This window comes from Aethalodelphis obliquidens, unplaced genomic scaffold, assembly GCF_003676395.1.
Source record: "Aethalodelphis obliquidens isolate GAN/ISIS:26980383/991018 unplaced genomic scaffold, ASM367639v1 scaffold105, whole genome shotgun sequence".
Taxonomy (NCBI): domain Eukaryota; kingdom Metazoa; phylum Chordata; class Mammalia; order Artiodactyla; family Delphinidae; genus Aethalodelphis; species Aethalodelphis obliquidens.
Window position 1 is genome coordinate 2353451 of NW_020838049.1, and position 27086 is coordinate 2380536.

The window sequence follows — 27086 nt, forward strand, 5'->3', positions numbered from 1 at the left end:
AAAGGACTGGACAGTATCGCAGGGTTAGTAGCTGTGAGAGAGAAAAAAAGAGTAGTTAGTTACAGCAGTGGTTGTCAAACTGTGTACGAATTACTTGCAGGGCTTGTTAAACATAGATTGCTGGGCCTCCCCCTGGAGTTTCTGCCTCAGTAGGTTTGGCGTAGGACTGGAGTATTTGCATTTTTCACAAATTCGCAGGTGATGGCAATGTTGCTGGTCTGGGGAGAAAACTGTGTGGAGAAGGCAGTTTGATTCTAGCTGTGCCCTCCATAGAGAGATGCAGCCAACCGGAGGAGAAGCAGCAGGGAGGAGACCAGGGGAGTCTAATCCAAGCAGCTGAATAGCCCCCTCTCCAGTCTCTTCTGTTGCTCCTCATTGATGAAACTCAGCCAGCAGCCAAAAGACAAGGGAACCCATTGATGCAATTCAGAAAGTTCAGCCTCTAGGATACAGATGAGAATGGAGAGTGGATGTGGAAGATCAAATGGAAAATACCAGCACTTCCACCCCAAAATATCTTCAAGTACCTTGTCCTCACTATGTTTTTCATGCTGCCTTATATTTCTAACATGCTTTCCAGTGTACATGAACATTCACATACACGACATAATGTATTTCTCAAAGTACCCCTACAGGGTAGGTGGGAATGCTATTTATGCTCATTACAAATGTGGAAACTGAGGCTCAGAATAGTAAAGGCTGCACATTTGATAAGAGCTGGGACTTCAACACAAGTTTTCTGGGTCCCAATTCATGACTCTTGCCACCACTTCACACCTCAGACGTGAGGGGATTGCAGTGACGTCAGTCTCCCCTCTTCTGGCTCCTGAGAAGCTGTCTCTGCCTCCTCACTGTCCCATGTGCAAGTCCCTCATGCTGCATCCTCTTCTGGAAGAGGTGGCTCCCTTCCCGACTGAGGAGCTCAGCTCCTGCTCAAGGGCATATGGTGAATTTAGTCTCCTGCTAAAGTCATTTCTTTGGGTTATTCGCTGGTTTTTAAACTCTTCAGTGGCAGGGCTCCTTAAAGTCTTAATATGGGGGCTTTGAAGAGGCCAATAAACTGCAGCTCTTACCCCCTCTGCGTTCAGAACCTTATGAAAAACAGACATGGAGATAGAAGCGTTATCTTTGATAGGGTAAGGTCACAGTGCAAGAGCCCCACAGGTCAGGGCTTACAACCAGACTTCCTGACACTTGCCCCCTAGACCTCCTGGGGAGGCAGGGATGGATGCATGTGTGCGGGGGCTCAGGGCTGGAGGCACCTGTCTGGCGGGCAGGCTAGTCCCAGGAGAAGACGAAGCAGGGGCCGAGTGTGCTCAGTTCCTTCCCTAGTGGCCCAGTCAGCTGAGTCCCTCCTGCCCTAGGGTGAACCGCGAGGGAACTATCAGGAAGGCAAATGTCTTTCACAATTTTGAAGAAGTGGAGATTCTATTTTATGGACCTGGGAGAGGGAGAAATTGACTTCCCTCCACAATAATGCCCTTTGAGGAATATCTTGCTCTTAGGAGTAGGAACAATTGATGTAATTAATTCTCTCATATGATCTAGGTACTGTATTTTTAAAGATTTGACTCTCATTAGTTTATTAGTATAGCCTCAGGCCTCTTTAGGTGATTAATACCACTTCAGGTGATAGTATATTATCACCTCTTTGGAATGCTACTTTTGTTTCCTTCACCTTGTTTCATTTCTGATCTCTTGATCATTTTTTACAGTGCTTTGGATTAGAGCCTCCTTGAAGATTGAAAAAGTTCCCATGGTTTCCTTCTGAGAAGATCCTGCTTATTGAATCTACAGTCTATCTCTTCTTCTTGTTCAGGATCTGGTAGACTATTGGGAAAAGTCCTTACAAGGGTTTCCTGGGAACTGGATTTTTAAAACAAGTTATCTGTGGGAAAATACTCTCCAAGTACGAAGGGGCTCTGTTTTTGCCTCTACTTATTTCTCAAGCTCCTTGGGGAAAAGAAAGTACTACAGGTCAAATCTTTTTACAAGTAAGCTCCATTGGACTGTCCAAATACATGGTATGGATTAGAATTTTGTTTCATTGACTGTGGCTTGAATTAGGTTACGCATAAGCTGTGCTGTGGAGGACTCTTGGTTAAATAAAGATTTTCATTGCAAATTTATTTGTTTTAGAGGAATTTACCTGGTAAACACAGATCTCTTCCAGCTAATGTTTTCACCAGGCTGATTCAGACTGGGGAACAGGAGTGGGAAAACACTGTGGGCACAGTCTGCTGGCTAGCAGTCAAGGCAGAGGAAAGAAAACATAGGCAAAGGTCTGTGTGAAATATGAATCTGAGTCACAGAGGGAGAGGAAGAAAATAGTATGTGTCATTCTGAAAAAGCTCCTCTAAGGGCAGTTTCTTTTGGCTATAACAGTTGCCTCTCTCCTGGAGACAGTCACAGGGCCTCAGCTGGCTCTTCCTGCCCCATTTTCAGATTTAAAAGGAAGCCACCTTCAGGCAAATTCCCCCTTCCTCCCAAGAAAGAAAATAAAAAGAAATTGAGAGTACTGGTCTCTGAAGAACCTGGGTGGGGTTTTGAATGAACCTAAGAGACTGCCCTCCCTCAGCTGAGAATGTCTGCAGTCACAACTGGGACTTGCTCTTCTGGTGCCCCCTTGGGCATGAAGGTGTTCTCTAAAGTTGCCTAAATCCCGACTATTGCAGTCACCAGAACTCTACCCATCACGTCTCCTTTTCTAGGCCTTGCCTCTCAGTGTGGAGCGTTTCCTGACTAACTTTTGGCCGTTCCCAAGGCTGCTCTCTTGAACTTTTTCTCTGGCCACTCCCTATAGGCCGTCCTCAATATATTCATTTTTCTAACAAATTCTTTCTTTCCATTTGACATGCATCTCTGGTCACTAAGTCCCAGAAAGATCCTGCAGCAAACTGTGAATCAATAATAAATGAGCATTTCTAAAATTCATTTAAATACTTTACACTTTCATTGGGATATAACTTACATACCATAAAATTTACCCATTATTCACTTACAATAGTGTACAGTTAATGATTTTTAGTAAATTTATAGTGCTGTGCAACCACTGTTACAACCTAGATTTAGAACATTTCCAAAACCCCATAAAGTTCCCTCATGAGTATTTGCAGTCAATTTCACCTCCAGTTTCAGGCAACTGCTGATCTGATTTCTGTCTCTACAGATTTGCCTTTTCTGATCCTATCCTATAAATGGAATCATACAATATATAGTGTTTTGTAACTGGCTTCTTTTACTGAGCACAATGTATTAGAGACTTATCCATACAGCATGTACTTCATTTCTTTTTTCTTTTTAAAATATTATTTATTTATTTTAAAATATTTGTTTATTTATTTATGTATTTATGGCTGCGCCAGGTCTTAATTGCGGCACAAGGGATCTTCGTTGCAGCATGTGGACTTCTTAGTTGCGGTATGCGGGCTTCTTTAGTTGCAGCACGCGAACTCTTGTTTCGGCATGTATGTGGGATCTAATTCCCTGATCAGGGATTGAACCTGGGTCCCCAGCATTGGGAGCGTGGAGTCTTACCCACTGGACCACCAGGGAAGTCCCTTCATTTCTTTTCACGGATGAAAAATAGTCCATTGTATAGATATATTACATTTTGTTTATCTGTCATCAGTTTATGGACATTTGGGTTGCTTCCAGCTTTTGGCTATTATGAATAATGCCTCTATGAACATTTATGTACAAGTCTTTGTGTGAACATATATTTTCATTTCTCTTGGGTAGATACCTAGTAGTAGAATTTCTGGGAAATTTGTTTAGGTTATTAAAAAAAAACTATCAATCTGTTTTACAATGTGGCTCTTCCATTTTACTTTCCTACCAACAAATACATGAAGATTTTCCCACATCTTGTCTACCACTTAGTATTGTCTGTCCTTTTGATTATAGCTCTAGTGGGTATGTAATGCTATCATATTGTGGTTTCAATTTGCATTTATCTAATGACTAATAGTGTTGAGCATCTTTTTTTTTTTTTTTTTTTTTTTTTTGCGGTACGCGGGCCTCTCACTGCTGTGGCCTCTCCCGTTGCAGAGCACAGGGTCCGGACGCGCAGGCTCAGTGTCCATGGCTCACGAGCCCAGCCGCTCCGCGGCATGTGAGATCTTCCTGGACCAGGGCACAAACCCGTGTTCCCTGCATCGGCAGGTGGACTCTCAACCACTCTGCCACCGGGGAAGCCCTTGAGCATCTTTTTTTAAGTGCCTTTTACCCATTCATATATCCTCTTTGGTGAAATGTGCATTCTAATATTTCCCTTATTTTTAAATTGGATTGTTAGTCTTCTTATAACTAAGTTATGAGTTCTTTGTATATTTTAGATAAAAGTCCTTTATCAGATATACAATTTGTAATATTTTCTCTCAGCCTGTATCTTGTCTTTTCAACTTATTAATATTATCTTTTGAAGCACACAAGTTTTCATTTTGATAAGGTCCAATTTATCAAATTTTTCTTTTGTGGACTGTGCTTTTGATGTCATATTTAGGAACTCTGGGACTCCCTGGTGGTGCAGTGGTTAAGAATCTGCCTGCCAATGCAGGGGACATGGGTTCGAGCCCTGGTCCGGGAAGATCCCACATGCCACAGAGCAACTAAGCCCGTGCGCCACAACTACTGAGCCTGTGCCCCTAAAGCCTGCGCTCTGCAACAAGAGAAGCCACTGCAATGAGAAGCCCGTGCACCGCAACAAAGAGTAGCCCCCACTTGCCACAACTAGAGAAAGGCCGTGTGCAGCAACGAAGACCCAACACAGCCAAAAATAAATAAACAAACAAACAAACAGACAAAAACTCTGCCTAGCCTAAGTTCATGAAGATTTTATCTTATGTTTTCTTCTAGAACCTTTATAGTTTTACTTTTACATTTAGGTGTAAGATCCATTTTGAATTAATTATTTTGTGTATAGTGTGAGATAAAGGTCTAAGTTAACATTTCTTTTGCATATGGATATCAAATTGTCCCAGCATCATTTGCTGAAAAGATTGTCCCTTCTCTATTGAACTGTTTTGGCTACTTCATTGAAAATCAATTGATGGGGACTTCCCTGGTGCCGCAGTGGTTAAGAAGCCGCCTGTCAATGCAGGGGACACAGCTTTGATCCCTGGTCTGGGAAGATGCCACATGCCGTGCAGCAACTAAGCCCGTGTGCCACAACTACTGAGCCTGCGCGCCACAACTACTGAGTCAGTGTGCCGGAACTACTGAAGCCCGTGCATCTAGAGCCCGTGCTCCGCAACAAGAGAAGCCACTGCAATGAGAAGCCCGTGCACCACAATGAAAAGTAGCCCCCACTTGCTGCAACTAGTGAAAGCCTGAGCAGCAACAAAGACCAATGCAGCCAAAAATAAATAAAGAAAGAAAGAAAGAAAGAAAGAAAATCAATTGACCACAAATGTAAGAATTTATTCCTGACTCTCAATACTGTTCCATTAATATATATGTCTATCTTTATGCCAATACCATACTGTCTTGATTACTGTAGGTTTACAGTAAGTTTTGAAAATGGATATTGTAAGTCATCCAGCTTCGTTCTTCTTTTTCAAAAATTGTTTTGGATATTCTATATAAAATTTAGGATCAGCTTGTCTGCTTGTGCCAGAAAGGCTGCTAAGGTTTTGCATACAGTTTATAGATCAATTTGGGCAGAAATTGCAATCGTAACAATATTGATTCTTTCCAGTCCATGAACATGGAGTATCTATCCATTCACTTATATCTCCTACCTATCAACAGAAAGAAAAACTGACAAAATTGAAAAGAGAAATACAGTGCTACAATAATAGATGGAGACTTCAATATCCACTTTCAATAGTGCACAAAAAAACCAGACAGAAGATTTATAATGAAATATAGGCCTTGAACAACCCTATATACCAATTAGAACTAACAGACATATATAGAACACTGTACCCAACAACAGCAGAATACACATTCTTCTCAAGTGCAGATGGACTAGTCTCTAGGATAGAGTATATGTTAGACTACAACACAAACCTTAATACATTTCAAAAGGCTGAAATCATAAATACATGCAAGGTATCTTTTCTAACCACAATGGAATGAAAGTATAAATCAAAAACAGAAGGAAAACTGGAAATGTATGGAAATTAAACAACATACTCTTAACCAATAGGTCAAAGAAGAAAATACAAGGAAATTAAAAAATACCTTGAGATGAATGGAAACAAAAACACAACATACAAAGCTTATGGGATGCAGAAAAATAGTGCTAAAAGGGAAACTGTAAACATATACATTAAAAAAGAAAAAGAATTTCAAATCAATAATGTAACTGTACACATTAAGTGACTAAAAAAGAAGAAATATCTAAACCCAAAGCTAACGGAAGGAAACAATAAAGATTTGCGCAGAGATAAATGCAATGGAGAACAGATAAACAACAGAAAAATCAATGAAACCAAATTTAGTCTTTCAAATGATCAACAAAACTGACAAATAACTAAAATCAGAAATGAAAGAGGGGACATTACAACTGATACCACAGAAATGAAAAGGCTTATAAGAGAATACTATGAACTGTTGTGAGCCGACAATTTGGATAACCCAGAAGAAATGAATAAATTCCTAGCAACACACAACCTACAAAGACTGAATCATGAAGAAACAGAAAATCTGAACACTCATAATTAGTAAGGAGATTGAATCAGTAATCAAAAACCTCCCAACAAAGAAAAGCCCAGGACCAGATGGTTTCATTGGTAAATCTACTAAACACTTAAAGAAGAATGAATACCAATCCTCTTCAAATTCCTCCCTGATACCTAAGTCAGAGAAGGACACTACAAGAAAAAAAAAAGTATATATCAATATCCCTTATGAATACTGATGTAAACACCTTCAACAAAATACTAGCAAACAGAGTTCAACAGCGCATTAAAAAGACTATACACCATGACCAAGTGGGATTTCTTTTTGGAATGTAAGAATGATTCAACATACAAAAATCAGTCAATGTACTATACCACATTAACAGAATGAGGAAGTAGCTCATTCAGATTCAATATAATTATGCATATGGCTGGATTCATGTCTTCCATTTTGCTATTTGTTCTCTATGTACCACGTGTTTTTTTTCTGTTCCTCTTTTATTGTCTTTTGTTATGTTTAATATTTTTTGTATTCCATTTTAGTTCCTGTGTTACGTTTTTACTATATTTTTGGTGTTATATCAATGTACCATGAATATCTTTCCATGACGATAGATACAGATTCTGTTCTGGAATTGAGAATAATAAAAACATGCTCTCTATCCCTGAGGGTTCAGTTCTAATAGGGGAGAGACATAAAAATAGATCATTTCAATTCAATTTTAGTAGAGGTTGTATAAGGTACAAACATGGGGCAGGGAAGGCTTCATAGAGGAAGTGATGCCCGAGTTCTGTTTTAAAGGATAAATAGCAATTTTCTAGTTAAGTAAAGAGTAGAAGGATATTCCAAACAGTCAGCATGTGCAAAAACATGAGGAGTTAAAAGTGAGGCATGTTCATGGAACTATCGACAGCTCAATATCCCTAAAACAACAACAAAAAACGCTAACCTAAGCCTTGCAGGAAAAGAGGCTAGAGAGGTGGGCAATGGGAAAGTTATCGAGGTCTAGATCCCCTGATAAGGAGTTTGCAATTTATCCATCAGACTATTTTGAACTGAGAATAATATTATCAGATTCTGAAATAGAACGCTCTCTCTGAAGGATTAGCTGAAAAGAGAAGAAATTGGTGGTGGTGGGTGACTAATTAGAAGATTTTTATAATAATCCAGGACAAAGATGAGATAGTAAAGCAAGATGGCAGGGGAAGTGGAGCAATGGGGATGTTTTAAGCATGTTATCGGGGTAAATGGAGGCAATTTAGCTTGAGTGGGAAATCAGAATTATTGGTGAGAGCTGACAAGGGCTTTGTAGGGAAAACACTGCCAAATGTTAAATGCAAAGAGCAAGGGGATGAAGAAAGCTAAATGGAGTTTAGAAGTTGAGGGGGTTGGGAATGGGATGGATGACTTAGAGCCTAGGTGAGAGTCTGGCCAAGGATAGAGGGTGAGAACTGGGGCCGTGGGTATGCATGTGTCCTGTAATTCCTCTGTCAGGTGGTTCCCGTGCACATTCCTGGGACAGCATGGAAACCTTTGAGTAAGAGAGTGTGAACAACTGTTGTCTGTCTTCAACAGTCCCATCAACTGAGGGCAGGAATTTTTGGAAAAATGTTAGATGAAGGAATGATTCCCTAGAGATAAACTCTGAAAATAAGTGGGTTGAATTCTCTGTGGGCACAGGGGTGGAATCTAAGGCTTTCAAAGTGAAAGCTAATGTTTATGTATAAAATATTTCTGAAGAAATAGATCATAGCAGTTGTTTCTACTGAAGGGAAGTGGATGGCTGGGGAATGGGAAGGGAGGAAGACTTTTCTGTGTATAACTTTTTGTACATTTTGAATTTTGAATGAACTGCATTTAACATCTATTCAAAATAAAAGTTTTAAAACAGGAAGCTGAGGAAATGTATTGGAGAAAAATACTTATCACCCCTTCACACATCTGTATGTATTTTCAGGTGAGACACCCCTGCTTAGACAGCCCTGTTTGTTCCTGTAGGGGAATAAACTAGTTTGCCCCCTACTGTCCTAAGACCACTGCACCTTCTTAAAGTGTACTGAGTCACTTCTCTGCCCTATTTTCAGCTCAGTGAGAGCCACCTTCCTCCCTGACTGGAAGAAGAGACAGAGGAAATCCAGTTCTTGAGGGTTTAATTTAATAGGTTCAATCCCTGTGACAGTATGTCATTCTGAGTGAAATTACCTGGGATAGAGGTAGAGACAGGAAAAGGATAAAGAAGAGCCCATATTTACAGGAAAAATATACAGTCTAAATTTACAAGCTTAAAAAAGAACATCCATATCCCCTACATTTTAGGGTAGGACTTGGAGCCAGAGTCTCAGAACAGGAAGCCACAGACAACCTCTTTACTGTCAATACCATGAAAGTACAGGTGAAATATTACAGGCTCAGAATCTAGATTTAGGGCTGTAATTTCAGTTCTACCCCTAATGTTGTGCGACCTTGGTCAAGTGGCTTCCAAAATCTAAGTATCAGTATCCTTTTCTACAAAATTAGCTGATTGGATGTATAGATGAACTCCAAATATTCTTTCAGTTTCCACATCTTATAATTCTAAATCTTAGCTGGGCTTGCCATATAGTTCTGTAGCTTCTCCTAATAGCCATTTCACTACTGGGCTTTCAACATTTGTTTCTTAGCTCTACTTTCAACTTTTAGTTTCGGGAGGTGAAAGCTAGAGGAGGAATAGTAGGAATTGGTGGGTATTCAATCTTTGTGCCTGGGCCACAGGGTAGGAAGCTCTGGTTGTCGTTTCAGCAATTATTCCTTCATAACCTGGTCAATTGGAGATAATTTTGTCTTTTTCTCCCCCCCCAATTTCTTTTTCTGAGAACTCTTTTGTCTTCTTCCCTTGCAAACATCACCCTACCCCTAAACTCCTGCTGTTCACTGGCCTATACTCATATATTGATTGTTGTGACTGAATTATAAATATAATGATTATTTCAACAAATAATTGAGCACCTACTATGTACTAGATAAGCAGTTTTCAAACATTTTGGTTTCAGGACCCTTCTATATGCTTAAAAATTGAGCCCCCCCCCCACAAAGCTTTTGTTTACATGGGTTTTATCTATAGATATTTACTGAATTAACAAAGTAAAACTGAGAAAAATCTAAGCTATTGATTTTAAAATAGCAACAGTAAACCTATTACATGTTAACAACATAAAAAAAATAAAAAACAACTATATATTCAAAATGAAAAAAGTGAGAGAAGTAGCAATGTTTTACAAATCTGCAAATCTCTTTATGTTAGGCTTAATATAAGACAGCTGGAATCTCGCATGCTTGGTTCTGCATTTAATCTATCATTGTGGGGTTTGCAATAGTTTCCTGGGGCTGCTGTAACAAATTACCTTGGTGGCTCAAAACAACAGAAATGTAATCCCTTATAGTTTTGGAGGCCAGAAGTTCAACATCGGTCTCACTGGTTAGAAATCAAGGTGTGCTCAGGGAAGCACTCCCTCTGGAAGCTCGAGAGGAAAATTCATTCCTGCCTCTTCCAGCTTCTGGTGGCTGCTGGCATTATTTGTGACTACTTGTTCCAATCTCTGCCTCTGCCTTTACATCAATTTCTCCTCTTTTGTGTGTGGTGGCTAATCTCCCTCTACCTCTCTCTTTTTTTTCTTTTTCTATAAATTTATTTATTTATTTATTTTTGGGCTGCGTTGGGTCTTCGTTGCTGCACGCAGGCTTTCTCTAGTTGCGGTGAGTGGGGGCTATCTTTGTTGTGGTGCAGGGGCTTCTCATTGTGCTGGCTTCTCTTGTTGCGGAGCACGGACTCTAGGTGCGCAGGCTTCAGTAGTTGTGGCATGTGGGCTCAGTAGTTGTGGCTTGCGGGCTCTAGAGCTCAGGCTCAGCAGTTGTGGTGCATGGGCTTAGTTGCTCCGTGGCATGTGGGATCTTCCCGGGCCAGGGCTCAAACCCATGTCCCTTGCATTGGCAGGCAGACTCTCAACCACTGTGCCACCAGGGAAGCCCTGCCTATCTCTTATAACAACATTTATGATGGCACTTAGGGCCCACTGGGATAATCCAGGATAACTTCTTTATTGCAAGATCCTTAATTTAATCACATCTGTGCAAGTTTTACTATATAAGATAACATTCACAAAGTCCAAAGATTAGGATATGACCATATCCTTGGGAGACAGTACCAGCCTACCACAGGTTGGTATGCTGTTTGAAGTTTATGAAGAAAACCTGGTCTCACACAGATATGTAGTTCAGGAAAAAAACAGTATTTTAATAGCCTTTTCAAATAATTGTGGATGTTCTTTTTTGATACCATACCAAAACTCAACAAGCAGTAGTTTCTTAAAGGTTTGTTGCAATTTTTAATTATATCAGTGAACTTTTTGTATAGGGTTACATTAAAATCATTGGTCTATATTCATTTTAAATAGATCTTCAGTCCGTGCATAATTTTATAACATCATGCATTGATCATTTGGAAAATATTGTTTCATTGAGTTATACAGATCTTCTGAATACTGACACTTTTAATTATACACTGTCAAAAAATAACATTCATTAATATCACCACTGATCTTGTCAGAACAGTTCTTACATATTAGAGATTACTAGACTCCTGGTAGCAGATACACATTTTTCAAAATTCCAATTTACTCTTGAAAGTTTGAATTTTATTAGTGGTAATGAATACTGTCAGTTATTTCTCTTGAGGCAACAGACTCACTGCTCATTTTCAAGAAAGCCATTGTTTGTTAATCATTATTTCAATTAAAATTGTATTCCATGAAGAAAAGTGGCTGGTTCAGCTTTCAAGTCAAACTGCACCAGTGCTTTTCCTTGAGAAACCTTGGTTACATGTCAGAACTGCTTTATGTGTACTCCCCATTTTGTCACACACAGTATTTAAAAGAAATGTACTCAAGGGTTGATATTTAATAAAATTAAAAATTCTTACTGCTTCATTAAAGATATTCTTTTGTGAAACTGGCTTTTTTTAAAAATGTGAGTGTCAGTGGTGAAGAGTACAGTTGGGAGCCTCTGCCTTGATTTGTGCCAAGATGCCAGCAGTTTTGCCCAGTATTGCTTTTATACAATTAGTGCAAATATCAGCACAGTTGTTCCAGAATAAACTATGAAATTAAAAAAAATTGTACAATGTTTTATTTCAGCATCACTTTAGTTTATTGCCAGGCATTTATATAGATCTTCAAGTATTAGCTGGTGCTGCCACCTGACAGATACAAGCAAAGCAACAAGACTAGCTACATCTATAATTATATAATTTTTGTCCATCTTAAAGACAGTATAATTCTGCAGATAGGATATTCACCCAGTCTTTATGTTTGCAATGGAATTTCTAATTTGGTGAGTTACTGCATCTTTGGAAAACAGCACTGCCATGATTTCTTTGACTTATTTTTCATCTAGCAGACATTCACTCAGTAATGTACAGGCTTTATTAGTCTTTCAGCTATCGTATGCCCTTCTCCAGCCAGTGCAATACAATAATTTAACCTGTAAAATGCTTCAGCTGGTTTTTCATTTCTACTTTGAAAAGTGGTAACAAAAAAAGCTTTGGCTTTTAAAGAGGTTATCATTTTAATTTTTTATTTTTTCTAATTTTTTATTTTTTTTTAGGTTATCATATTTTAAATATTCAATTTTCTTTAAACTCTGAATGATTGGTCTCAAAATGATGCCTCAACCTACCTGGCACCATAATAGTGCTTGAAAATATTCTGTTGAATAAGACAAAATAAGGTAAATCATTAACATCTCTGGGCTTCCCTGGTGGTGCAGTGGTTGAGAGTCCGCCTGCCAATGCAGGGGATACGGGTTCGTGCCCCAGTCCGGGAAGATCCCATATGCCATGGAGCGGCTGGGCCCGTGAGCCATGGCCGCTGAGCCTGCGCATCCGGAGCCTGTGCTCCGCAACGGGAGAGGCCACAGCAGTGAGAGGCCCGCGTATCACAAAAAAAATAAAAATCATTAACATCTCTAACATCGAGGAAAAGAAATAAGCTTTTGTCACATTTTCCTTTCTTATTTACAGTTTCACCCAGATTATTCCCTTTACCTGACTCAGAATCCTCTGATATTGATGTCAATATCATATTTTTCAGCATCTTTAGATGTGGGAGATTGAGAAAGCAGGTCTTCTAATCTCCCTCTTGTGAATCAATGAAAGAATCTAAAATAAAAAAAAATTATAAACAAAATTTTATTTTAGAATAAAAGATTAAATTCTAAAAAGTAACAGTTTTGGAAAAAATTTAAATATTTAGAAAAGTTTTCAATAAATTAAAAATATTCTTGCAAAACAAGTAAACAAAATGAACTTTTTTCTTGTGTTTCTACACAGGCACAAGGAGAATTTAGGGATTTCAAAATACCATTTATTAGATGATTAAATGAGGAGAGATAAGTATAAATGAATGTTGACAAAATTCTTTCTTAGGGAGAAATGGAAACTTTTATTTGAGCCAACTGAGGATTACCACCTGGGAGACAGTCTCTCAGAGAGCTCTGAGAACTGTTCTGAAGAGGTAGAGGGGGAGGCCAGTAGTATATGTGACTTTGGCGTAGGGGTATGTGCAATCAAGCATTCATTCACCTTGGTAGAAAGTTACTGCTATTTCCGAGGAACAGATATATTAGTTAATGGTTTTAGTGCTTTTCTAAGTATAAGAAGATGCTGGGTTCATAAAATTTTCTCCTAAAAATATCTAACTATCTGAGGGCCAGTTCTGTCAGTTTTCCAGAGCACAAAGTGCCTCATGCTGAATTCTTTTCAGGGTATATTGTAGGTCAGCAACTACAGCGGCTGATGACTTGATTTTTGTATAACTGGATGATAGGTAACATTCTTTATTTTACAATCCCTTCCCTTTTGGTCTTACTTTTGACTAAGATTTGGGAGTCATTTCATGACCAATTTGTCCCATGGTGCTAGGAATGCTCACTCCCAGGTCAGACAAGGATTTCATTGATATGCTCCTCACTGTGCTATTACTGGACTAGGCCCTGTTAACAGTAATCAAAAGCCTCTGTACTGCCTGTCTTACTAGTCTGTTACGGTCCAGGAAACGGTTCCATCTTGTTGCTTCTTCCCATATTTGGAGTTACACTATTAAGATCATTGATCTTATAGGACTATATATTTGACCAATAGTTTCAAATCACCTAATCATCATTAATTTTATCTGAGGCTCAGCCACACATTTGGTGATGCAAAAAAACAATAATCTTATAAAATACGTGGAATACAAGTAACGTTCTAAGTAAATATTTAAGCTAAGAACTTCCACTAGGTGTGGCCCAGTATCTCCCCAGGTTATCTGACCAGCCTGTTGTGCACCACCCACTATCTTTAAGGGAAATGATATACTGGCATTGTACATAAAGTCCACCAAAGTTGTCTGCACATACAAGGTGAGTGGTGGAGCACTGTGACCCCTTACAGGATTGAGAAAGGAATGTTATCTTCTAAGAGTTACATGGCTGGAGCCAGAAGAAGGAAAACTGATCTTTACGGCTGAGCAGATACTTCTGCCATTGGGGAAGTCTGGTTAATGCATGATGCAGATGCACAATGAACACTAGAGGGGAGAGAGGAGGCCCAAATGGGTGGAGAAAAATTTTATGTCTAAATTTCTCATCTTGCCTTAAAATATGAATTTTTATTTCATCATAAAGATAGCTTGTAAGAACACACTAGAAGTACTGAGGACAAACTGAGTTAAACTCTGAAAACTTATACCCTAAACCTTAGACGAATCTATAAAATACAAGAGTAGTACTCAAGCACACACTTCATCAGTCAGTTGAGAGGTTCTAAGTCCTCTATCTTGAAAACTTCTCTATATGCTCTGGAAAGGATAAGAGTGAAAACAACAAATAACATTTAAGTAATATTATGAATATAATTTTGACTTCCTGGATCCTTTGTTAGGGTCTCCTTCAGAACTCACCAGACCACATTCTCAAAAGCACTGCACTAGATTCTGTTCTAGATGGAAGCTGAGGTGACAGCAATGAATAAGACAGGGAGATACATATTTATGTAGTGGCAACTGCCATCAGTTCTAGAATGCAAAAGAACACAGCGTTGTGAGAGGATAGGACTGCGACCTGCTGGGCAGGAGCAGGGGGTCTGGGGGGCGCGGGGGTGGCCAACCGACCACTTCCCCTTCCTGGCTGCCTCCCCAAACCCCAGGAGAAGGGGGGCGGAGGGGAAGAGGCAGTGGCCAAGAGTCCCCCGTACGCGGCGGGCGCTGAACCCAGTAGGTTGAATCCACAGGACTGCCGCGCCGTCATTCAACACCACCAGGGTCCCCGGCACCGCCAGGGCCAGGGCCAAGCGTGGCGCCGGGGCCCAGCATCGATTCCGCCCCTCCGAGTGCGGCCGAGGGAGGTGAGCGGATTGCCGGTGGTCCCCCAGACAGTGAGAGGCCGCCGAGAGAGGGCCAGGAATGGCCACCTCCCCGTGCGGTCTCGGGCAGCGCGGAGGCGGCCAAAGGGAAAGGGAGACTTTTGCGGCCTAAGTATAAGAGGGACAGACGGCAGCGGCTACCTCAGGAGGACCCAGAGAAGCTCGGGACGCAGGGGTTGCCGTCGAAACCGGGAGCGTCCGGCCCTTCTGCTCCTCCACAGGAGGACCACGTCCACACAGGCTTGGCGCGCTTTCGCTCGCGGACTCTCGCGCCCTCCCGCGGCGTCTCTCTAGAACGACACTGTGCTTGTCCGCGCAGAACGCGAATAAAGATTTCTTTTTCAGACAAACAGGAAGTGCCTACGGTGGCCGGGGAGGCGGCGGGGCAGGGCCTGGGCATGAGGCCGGGCGGTGAGCGGAGCGCGGGTGGCGGCGGCGGCGATGAGCGACATTGTGGAGAAGACGCTGACGGCGCTGCCGGGACTCTTCTTGCAGAACCAGTCGGCTAGCGGGCCCGCGGCCGCCAAGGCGTCCTTCTCCTCCCGACTGGGCGGCCTGGTCCGCGGCATCACCGCTCTCACCTCCAAGCACGTAGGTGTTTTCCGGGCCGGGAGGTCAGGGGCGCCTCGGGGAGGCCCCCTCGCTGGGAGGCTCCGGTCCGGCGGCGAGCCTCCGGGGCTGGCATGAGGCGTGTGTGTCTGTCGGTCCTGGCGTCTGTCCGGAAGCGTCACTTTGCTGCCCGGACTGACAGCTGGGAGGCCGGGTTTCCACGGTTGGCCCTGACACTGACTCATTATTATCTGGGGCAGATATCTTTAATCTTTGAGCCTCCGTGTGTTTCTTGAACGTTGACATAACGGAGTACCAATACATATTTCATAGGTTGTTTCGAGAGTTAGATGAGACATCGAGCGTGTGAAACTACCAGGTGCCATGGAAATGTCAGCATTATTCTTCTAAAAAGTTTCTTTCGCACTCGGGTTCTTTCTGGCTCCCGGTTCTTTCAACTGCTAGATGTCATACACTAGAACAGACCCTGCCATTTGAACCTGTTGTTCAGTATATTTGGGGAGCTTGAGGTTCTTAGGTTAGACCTACGGGTTGGGCAAAGAAAAAGCATAATTCTCCCCAAATGCACTATTTGCTGAGTAAGTCTCTGCCTCAGATGGGCTTTGAAAACGAGCAGTTATAATGGAAGTTTTTAAGTTCCCACAGACTTTTCAAAGCTTCAAGGATTTTGTATCTTAAAAAAAGATCATGTGGTAGGTCAAAATCTGTTCAAAAGATATTTGTGGAAGAGACTATGTGTTAGACCCTAAAGAAACAGTGTAAAACACATTTCCTTTTCCCAAGGAATTGGTCCTTCATCTTGGGCTTAAGACAGCTGTAAGCAGTATACAATGAAATATGTGTCAGGAGAGAAGAAAAGACAGAGAAGGTTTTTCTTCAAAGTGCTCTTTGGGTTTAAAAACGTTCTTTTTTAAACTGAAATAAGATGATGTACTGGGGAGGATATGCTTCACATTCAAAAATCACAAAAAAACAATTATTTGTAGACTTGATATTGCTTGTCTTAAAATTTTGTCCTTTGCTAGTTTTTATGAGGTGGCTGAATGAAATAAAATATTTTTTTTTTTTTTTTTTTTGGCGGTACGCGGGCCTCTCACTGTTGTGGCCTCTCCCGTTGCGGAGCACAGGCTCCGGACGCGCAGGCTCAGCGGCCATGGCTCACGGGCCCAGCCGCTCCGCGGCACGTGGGATCTTCCCGGACCGGGGCACGAGCCCGTGTCCCCTGCATCGGCAGGTGGACTCTCAACCACTGCGCCACCAGGGAAGCCCAATACTTTTGGTTTTAAACTGCAGTTTGAAACTGTACATAAGGTATCTAAATGTAGCTGTACTTCACTAGCATTGTTAATTCTTGGTTAGTCACCTAATGGGCACCTGCTAATTCAATGTGTAATTTAAAGATAGCATGATATTCGTCAAAATTGGGGTCAATTTTCAAGTGCTTAAGGAGGTGAAATACAATGCAGACAGTAGAAGTAACCATATTAGTGTATTTATTATGTGTGTGTGAAAGAGAGATGGGAAGTGAGGGAAAGGATGCAAAGAATAAGGAAAAAAAGGATAGGGAAGAAGAGTATAGTTTAAGGGGAAAAGAACAGTTTCTGTTTCTGCCTTCTTACCCTGTTTCTGTATTCCATGAAGAAGGAGAAGTTGTGAGAACCTTATTCTGGGCCACTACATAAAGAATTGCTTTTCTACTTTCTCTCCACTGTTAATTTTTTTAAAAAAGGTTTTCTGCTAACCCGTCCTTAAGGGGACAGTAACTGAGTGAAGAAAAGAGGAATGGTGAGTTAGCATGAAAATATTTATTCTTTCCAGGAATGATTCTGAGAGTTGGAGAAATGCCTGTAGGCAAATCTTAAGTGCATAATTTTTGTAACTCTCCTTTAAAATAATGTATCTTTTTTATTGAAAATATTATAAGTTATATTTTTCCCTTTAAAAATACTGTTACAGTTTAAAAAGATGGTTATTCATGCATTCAAATATTTTCATTTTTTCAGGAGGAAGAGAAATTAATCCAGCAGGAACTGAGTAATCTGAAAGCAACTGTTTCTGCTCCTACTACAACTCTGGTAAGTTTGCATAGTCAGTGCCAGCACATTTTGAATTTGAAATCTGGTCCACTGTGGACTCAGTAGTGGCATTAATTGATCAGTTGCTAAAATCTAATTTATCACAGTCAAGATCAGTTATGGATGGTAACAAGTCAGACATTAATTTTAGCCTTTTATTGCTGACTGGCTGCACCAGAGCAAGACTTGCTTGACTGTTGTCAGTTCAGTGCCAACATGATGATAGTTACATAAATGTGGGACTCCTGGGACCCCAAGGCTGATCCTATTGTTTTAATGTTGTGCACTGGGAGAAGGTTAGGACACATCATTTAAAATAATATTTTCAGGGGACTTCACAGGTGGCTCAGTGGTTGGGAGTCTGCCTGCTAATGTAGGGGACATGGGTTCCATCCCTGGTCCAGGAGGATCCCACATGCCATGGAGCAGCTAAGCCCATGCACCACAACTACTGAGCCCGTGCGCCACAGCTACTGAGGCCCGCATGCCTTAGAGCCTGCACACCGCAACTACTGAGCCCACCTGCTCTAGGGCCCACGTGCTGCAACTACTGAGCCTGCGTGCTGCAGCTACTGAAGCCTGCACTCCTAGAGCTTGTGCTCTGCAACAAGAGAAGCCACTGCAATGAGAAGCCTGTGCACCGCATCAAAGAGTAGCCCCCGCTCGCTGCAACTAGAAAAAGCCCGCGCACAGCAACAAAGACCCAACGCAGCCAAAAAAAAAAATAAAAAAAATAAAAAATAAAATAGTATTTTCAGACCTGAATTGATATATTGTAAATCTCTCATTTTCTGTTACATCTTAGAATATAGGTTGGCTGACAAGGTAGAAAAGTGATTTTCTTGCTGTAAAACTGAGTATATTGCACAATAGCTAAATCAGGATCTAGTTTTTAAAAAACTTGGTTCCATATAATTTGATTTTCAAACAGCATTCATTCAGCAACTATTTAAGCTGTGACCACCATATGCAGACCACTGTAGGACTGTGGGACTGTCCCTACATAGTTAGATTAAGGCCTACTTTTTTTTTCTTTTAATTTTTATGTGGTTTCAGATAATGAGATTTTTCCAAGCAATGTTTATTCAGGAAATATTTTGTGAGTGCCTTCTTTGTGTAAGTTGCTGTGGAATACCCTTCTAATAAAAATATTGTGGTGATCATTTTGCATGAATACATGATTATGTATGTGAATAACACTTGTAAAGTCTGAGAGAATGTATATATTTCCTTTTATGGTCATAATAATATGTGGACAAATGAAACTCAAAACATAGTTAATGGGACCTATGCGTGTATGTGTATATGTATGTGTATGTATAGATATGTATATGTTTTTATGTGTATGTATAAAATCACTGTGTGTTATGATACTTGATAGAAATGTTACAGAGAAATGGCTTCTCTCTTTTCATTTAGTTTGATTTCCATTTTCTATAATTGGCATCAGTAAATACAGTTTTCATGTTACCAGGCATAAACCTGGTGTTGACAGAATTAAGATAAGTAGGTAGAAGTTAGGGAGCCAGAGTTTGAAGGAAGATTTTATAATATTTATGGTCATCCAGCTCTGGGCATACTTTACAGAATAGTCTGTCCCTGAGGTGGTCATGTAGAAGTTGGATTATAATTTGTTAAAGAAATCTTTTAGAGTGAATTCCTGCATTGGGAAAAGCATTTTCTTCTCCAAAAATAAGAGAATAATAATGTAAATGCAATAGAATTTTACTTAAAGTCCATAATGACTTTTGAAAAACTATGAGATAAAATGTTACAAAATCAGGGTTGATACTTAATGGCTTAAATGAACACTTCCACTCATTGATGTAGAAGCCTTTGAAGAGGCTTCCAGTATACTTTAAGCTTGTTTTCTCAGTGTTTAGTAGTTTTAATTAATGAGCTGATGGATTAACTTTTATTAAACACAAGGGACCTAAATTAAATCATTAAACATTATTCCCTTAAGATTTTCCTATGGTTTATTTTTAAACTCTTCATATTTACATGTACGTGTGTGTGTATATATATATATATATATATATCTATAAAATCTACTCTCTGTATATAATATATATGAAATATTAAATTTTATTCTTTAAAACATTTTATTTTACTGTTTCTTAAGCATTTTGTGATTCAGTAATCCTGTAATATATCAACCTAATTAATTTTTAGATATTAAAATAGTCTGAGCTTTTCTTATTTTGAAACACATTTATATTTTAAATTGTTGATTAAAATTTGCTATAAATATTGATGCAGATATTCTCATACTAAGAAAACAGATTTATAGAATCTCTTAAAACAAGTTATTAGCTCGTGTTGTAAATATTGAAAGATCCAGTTAAGTTAAATATTAGAATGATTATACCATTAATGAAATCATAATAGTTGTGAGAATTGTTGAAAAAGTAATGCTTATAAAACAAACTATCGCCTATTATAATATAGCACAGTAATTCTGAAGAAACTCCAGGTGCAATTTAGTCTTTAAATGTGAAAAATATTTTCATTACAGAAATTATTACCAACTTGTGGGAACTCTGTGGATGCTTTCATTTGACAAAGTATGTTAAAATGATGTGGTACATTCTAGAAGCCACATTAGGGTACCACGAGTGAAATTTTGTCTGAGGACCATGTGTGTCACATTATAACCAAATTTTATGCGAGGGACACCTAGAATTAGAAATAGCTGCGTTTGATTTATTTTGTATTGTTGCCAGTAACAAAATATTGAGATAATTTTACTAAAATGTGTACTGTTGGTAGTTAAATTTGGGAGAAACTCTTTATTTATAAAGTCTGACTTTGGGTGATTAATTTATATATGTTATTTCTTCAGTGCCAGGATTAAAGAACTCTCCTATTAAATGATTACAACATACTAAAAAAAAACATCAAAGGATTCTATTTATTTATACTGTTACTGGATATTTTGTTTTTCAGAAAATGATGAAGGAATGTATGGTGAGACTTATATATTGTGAAATGCTTGGATATGATGCTTCCTTTGGTTACATACATGCAATCAAGTTGGCACAACAAGGAAACCTTTTAGAAAAAAGAGTAGGTATGTATGTGTTTAAGACTTTTGCACTTAATGTTGTCCTTAAAGTTCTGGCTATTATATAAAGTGAATGGTGGCAGGTGTGTAGTATGTTTTTAGAACACTGCCTTGTGATTTCCAAAGCTTTAAAAGATAACACTTCAAAAACTCACAGCCTAAAATGGAATCAATTTTCCTGATTCATAGCATTTTGGAGTTATAGAAAAGATGAAAAATTGCCTGTTCTTGTGATGGTGGTTAGAAGACTTTGTCAAAATTCATTGAACTATATACTTAAAAGGGTGAATTTTCTTATATGTAAATTATACCTCAGTAAAGCTGATTTTAAAAGGTCTGTATAACCTTATCAGTTTAATGATAAGGGATGATTTTTTTTTAATAGATAAAAACTGAAATTGACTTGAATAATTTTCGATATCCTGCTCCTAGTTTCACAATTGTTAACTATGAGGATTTGAGGTATCTTTTAAAAAATTTTGTTTCTATAATCAACCTTTAAGTCTATTAGGAAAACAAGGACTTAAATCTTGTATTCATATATGTACAGCTTTATATCAGAAACTTAAGAAGGAAGCACTTTAGAATAATATAGGAGTAAAACATGTTCTTTATTCAAAGAAGTTGATAGTGTCATGTTGTCAGGGACCAACATTCTTCTCAAGTTATATTGACCTGTGCTGTCAGATGATGGGTACGGCGTGGGAGATGTCTTGGTAAAGACTCTGAGACTATATGAACACAGTATTCCACTTGTTGAATCTCACTCCACCGAAAATACTCTTTTGTCTTCTAGATTTGTTACATTCTTCCCTCCAAGTAGAGTGTCCTCTGGCATCCTGTCTCTCCCTTTCTGTATTCCAAACCAAGTTTTAACTCTTCTGTGATCTCTCAGGTGGCTCCTACCATCTGTTGTCTTATGGTGTTTGTCTTTTCATGTCTTTTCCAAACTAATTCTGAGATCCCTAACAACAGGAAATTTAGAAAACAATAGATAGTCTATACTTTGTACATCTGTTGCTGTATTTTGCTTTTTAGACTTTCATGTAATTTTTCCATTTTCAATTAAATTTTATTTTTATTATTTTATTGGTTTTTTTGGCCACGCCACGCGGCTTGTGGGATCTTAGTTCCCCGACCAGGGGTTGAACCCAGGCCATGGCAGTGAAAGCACTGAGTCCTAACCACTGGATCGCCAGGGAATTCCCTAAATTTTATTTTTAAAATATGTAAAAATTACATATGTAATTTGTAATTTATACATGGTCCAAAAGTTAAGACCTGATAAAAAGGTATAGTCAGAGAAATTTCATTTTTATCTCTAACCCCTCTACCAGCTTTGCCCCTTACCCCATGGGTAACTATTTTCATTAGTTTCTGATTAATCTTTCCATTGTTTCATTTTGAAAAAACAAGCAAATTCATGAGTACACACTCAAATACTGTCTCTTACACAGAAGATAGCATGCTACAGAGATTACTCTGCACCTTGTTTTGACATCTTTATACTTTTATACAATTGCATAGTTTTCAGTGGGCGGATGGATGTACTGTAGTATTTTCATCTAGGTCCCTATTGGTGGATATATGGGTAGTTTTTATTTTTTGCTCTAATAAATAATGTTGCAGTGAAGGACCTTGTATGTGGGTTATTTCATAGTTACAGTGACTAAGGAAACCTCACAGTCATTTTTACTGAGATTCATGATCTTCCTTAGGAAAGTTTTTTATTGACACCTAGAAAGACATGTATGTGGGTATCAGATATTCTTTATGTGTGCTAATGAGTGGAAGTTTTTTTTAAGATAGCATTTAAATTTTTTATGCCTTTACTCCAGTACCGTTGCCTCATCTACTCTCCTGAGATTTCTAAGGCTAGCTTTGGTGCTTTCTCTGATGGATAATGCATTCTTATTTTTCACATGAATACTGCTGAGTAAATAAATCTCAGTACCCACTAAGTCAGGAATTATGTTAGGTGCTTTATCTTGTGAGATGTTATTTCGTTTGACAGAGGAGAAAACTGAAGCTCAGAAAGGTCAAGTCAATTTTCCAAGGTCATAGAGCTACTAAATGGTGAAGCCAGAATATAAACCCAAGTTTCTATGAGTCAAAGCCTGTATTCCTATCCTGTACCTCAGTCTTAGTCATATCAAATGTATTCTATAATCATAGTTGTTATTCTTTGTTTTCCTGAAACCTTTAAAATTTTTTGAATCACAGAATATCTTTTTCCCTGTTTCCTGATTATCAAAACAGTTTCCTTGTTTTCCCTGATTGTCAAAATAGGATATTCTTTTTAACAGATAGAATTAAGATTTCATAAGGTTTTGAGGTGGTCTTTGGATTAGTTTGTTGATCTTAGTTCTTGTATCTTGATATTGGTGACTTGAGAGGGGGTGATATCTTAGCTGAACAGATGTAATCTGATAAGACCTAATTTCTGCTTTAAATGCTGTCTAGGGTTTTTCTCTTTCCTGGTCCTGGTTTGTTCTTTTTTGTCTCTCCTGATTGTGGGAGTGATAGCTCTGCTCCTCTGACCTTCAGTGAAGATGTTGCAGTGGATCATGCTGCTACTCCTTGGCTATGAGAGCAGGAAATTTTTAACAGTTTTCCCATCTTCCCCAACAGACACATTATGGATGCTGGGTAGTAATAGGGATAGTTAACACTAGAATTCCTAATAAAAAGGCTGGAAGAATTGAGAAGAATGAAAAACAATGGGGATGGGAGTCAGGGAATAAGGTCTTAAAGTAGACTGTGTGAGAGGCAGAATAACATAGGGGTTAACAACATGAACTAACTCCTACTGGCTGGGTTGTAGTCTTGGCTCCACCATGTAGTAGCTGTAGACCTTGGGCAGTTATCCTTTTGGGGCCTCATTATTATATTGGGGATAATAATAATATCTGCCTCATAGAGTTGTGAGGATTAAATGAGGTGAGACTTGTAATGTACTTAACCCACAGTAACTGTCTAACAAATGTTATCGAAATTAAGGGTGACAGGAAAATGACATGGAGCATCTAGATTCCATGCACATGGTATTTGTCAGTGTATTAATGTACTTCCTCAATTTTAAGTTGTATTTTTTAATATTTTGATATTATTAAAATAAAAGTACTTAAGTAAATGAGTACATTTAATGTGGTAGACATTGTTTCTTTCCTCAACAACTTTTATTCATTCAATAGTTTATCGTCAAATTGAGAAAATAAGGTATTGTTTATGGCTAATAGATGATTTACATCATATGGATTGGTATCAGGTAGCTCATTCAGTAATACAAATAGCTAGTAACTCACTATTTATTAACTGTAGTAGCTATTAGTTTTTAAATAATTATATTTGGCTATAAGACAGAAAATGTATTGATTGATTGTGTAGAGATTTGCACAGAAGATGGAAGGCATATATTCCTAATGTCATTTACAGGACTTTAAGTTGGTGCACATAGCCTCTTTTCCATTTCAGTTACATCCTGTGAAATACCTGATTGTGAAAGACTTCAGGATGAAGAACATCTGAAATCTTCCTTACTGAATTTTTTGAACCTTGTTATTTTACTATTTGTTTTTATATTTACCTGTAACTGGTATCTTTGACACTTAAATTTTGGAATATATTATTGCTTTGTTTAACTTTTTGGGAAATGTTAATTTTTGGCAGGTAATTATGAGACTTTTCCTCTCAAATTTTATAGGTTATTTGGCTGTTTCTTTATTTCTACATGAAAGTCATGAACTGTTGCTTCTCCTTGTGAATACAGTTGTAAAGGTATTGTATTGTGTGCTGGTTAATATGAAGTCTTAAATTATTCCTTCAGGCATCTGACATTTCTCATCAATCATATTAAATTAGGTATTTTTCAAAGAAGGTAGGCTTATAGAATGGGCTTAGAAAGATCTTTTATATCAGTTTCTGCGTCTGTAAAATGAGGATAATAATAGAACTTAACCAAGTTGTTAGGGTTAAATGAAACACTGTAGAGAATAATAGTTGCTACTGTTATTATTGTTTCATTTAAAAAAGCAGAGTTAACGAAAATAAACTCAAAATGGTCTAAAGACCTACATGTAAGACCTGAAACCATAAAACTCCTAGAAGAGAACATAGGTGGAACACTCTTTGACATAAATTGTAGCAATATTTTCTTGGATCAGTCTCCTAAGGTAGAAGAAAAAGCAAAAATAAACAAATGGGACCTAATTAAGCTTAAAAGCTTTTGCACAGCAAAGGAAATAATTGACAAAACAAAAAGACAGCCTATGAAATGGGAGAAAATATTTGCAAATCATGGGACCGACAAGGGGTTAATATTCAAAATATACAAACAGCTTATGCAACTCAATATCAAAAGGAGACAAACAACCCTATGAAAAAATGGGCAGAAGACCTGAATAGACATTTTTCCAAAGAAGACATGTCGATAGCTAACAGGCAATGAAAAGATGTTCAACATCACTAATTAGAGAAATGCAAATCAAAACCACAATGAGGTATCACCTCACTGAGAATGGCTATCATGAAAAAGTCTGTGAACAGCAAATGTTAGTGAGGATGTGGAGAAAAGGGAACCCTTGTACACGGTTGGTGGGAATGTAAATTGGTCAGCTACTGTGGAAAACAGTATGGAGGTTCTTTAAAAAACTAAAACTAGAACTACCACATGATCCAGCAATTTCACTCCTGGGTATATATCTGGAAAAAATGAAGACACTAATTTAAAAAGATACATAACCCCAGTGTTCATAACAGCACTATTTACAGTAGCCAAGACATGGAAGCAACCCAAGTACCCATCAGCAGACAATTGGATTAAGAAAATGTGGTATATATACACAATGGAATATTATTCAGCCACAAAAAGAATGAAATACTGCCATTTGCAGCAATGTGGATGGACCTAGAGAATACTATTGGAATTAAATATTAGTAAATAAGTCAGAGAAGGACAAGTACTGTATGATACCACTTATATATAGAATCTAAAAAATAATACAAATGAATGTATATGCAAAACAGAAACAAACTCACAGACATAGAAAAGACACTTGTGGTTACCAAAGGGGAGAGAGGGAGGGACAAATTAGGAGTATGGGATTAATAGATAACAAACTACTATATTTAAAATAGATAAACAAGGACAGCATAGGGAATTATACCCATTTATCTTGTAATAACCTATAGTGGAGTATAATCTGCAAAAATACTAAATCACTGTTCTGTACACCTGAAACTAATACAATATTATAAATAAGTATACTTCAGTAAAAGAATACATTAAAAAAAAAGCAGAGTTGGAATTATAACTCAGATCTCCAGACTCTTAGTCAGATACATCTTCCATGCTGTTGTCTTTTTCTCTAGGATCTGTTTTAAAGGGATGTGATATAAACTGAATAATTAAAGTCTTTTAAATTCTGAAAGTCAGTTTAAAGAAGAACAGAGTTTAATTGGGTAACTGAAATGTACAGATAATAAAAACACAATTTAATGCATACACAGTATTGTTTCCTGTTAAACGTTTAAACAAAATTGGTAATGAAGTATAATTGAATTGTTGAGCTTTTTCATGTTTATCTTGTTTCAGTCTTTTGATATGTGAGAGAGTGAGTGTGTGTGTGGGTGTGTAGTATCAATACTTTCTGAATTAAGTTATATACTCTCTTAAGTTTACTAGTAGCTTAAACTTTTGCAAACTTTCAAAAACGTAGTTTTGGGTTCTATTAGAACGGTTTGTAAACTTTGTGCTTATGTAAGTATATATGAATGCATGCATTTTATCATATATATTCAAGAATTGCTTCCTTTTAAACTTCCACTCATATTGTTGATTAACAAGAAGAATTCATAAAATTATTCTGTTACTAGTTTAGAAAAGTTTTAAAGGCTGTAATAAGGAAGACTACTTTGGTCATTGTCAGGACAGAAATACAGTCTCCTTTAGTTCAGTTGCCTTTTGGCTATCTTTATCTATTGACTCTATTAAGGCAAATGAAACAGGGATATTCCTATAAAATATGAGGTAAGCCTAAATGTACAAATTAATTTAAAAAGTTAGTAGAAAACTATTAAGTGTGTAGGACCATTGCAATGTTGAGCTCAATGTCCCTAGATTCAGAATTTGCACTGAATGTTTTCTTTGCTTAATAATGTTAGGACTTGCAGAGCACTAACCTAGTAGAAGTATGTATGGCACTTACTATCGTCAGCCAGATTTTCCCTCGAGAAATGATTCCAGCTGTTCTTCCATTAATAGAAGATAAACTTCAACATTCTAAGTAAGTAAATTCTTTTTGGATAGGTGTCTACA

The 27086-nt window shown here is 38.3% G+C and overlaps 1 protein-coding gene and 1 long non-coding RNA gene across 10 annotated transcripts in view; one reads left to right on the forward strand and one right to left on the reverse strand.

The window, feature by feature from the left end:
- The window catches only part of LOC113614830 (uncharacterized), a 105019-nt gene extending 89709 nt beyond the window's left edge, over nt 1–15310 (reverse strand). For both annotated transcript variants that reach the window (XR_003430742.1, XR_003430743.1), the window contains exons 1-2: nt 15200–15310; nt 12704–12817 (exon numbers count right to left, since the gene is read on the reverse strand). This is a non-coding gene — a long non-coding RNA (uncharacterized LOC113614830). The remainder of the gene's footprint in view (nt 1–12703; nt 12818–15199) is intronic.
- Nucleotides 15311–15407: 97 nt separating this feature from the next.
- Nucleotides 15408–27086, forward strand: part of AP4E1 (adaptor related protein complex 4 subunit epsilon 1) — a 68298-nt gene continuing 56619 nt past the window's right edge. For 5 of the 8 annotated variants that reach the window (XR_003430741.1, XM_027096679.1, XM_027096686.1 and 2 more), the window contains exons 1-5: nt 15408–15649; nt 17632–17703; nt 20653–20776; nt 24474–24547; nt 26933–27054. Coding sequence is in view for 7 of the 8 variants with exons in the window: in XM_027096679.1 (XP_026952480.1) it covers nt 15500–15649; nt 17632–17703; nt 20653–20776; nt 24474–24547; nt 26933–27054 (542 nt within the window). In the remaining variant the exon portion in view is untranslated. Of the gene's footprint in view, nt 15650–16817; nt 16940–17631; nt 17704–20652; nt 20777–24473; nt 24548–26932; nt 27055–27086 lie in introns of those variants that run through there. The other 3 variants (XM_027096682.1, XM_027096680.1, XM_027096684.1) reach the window with 3 other exon arrangements.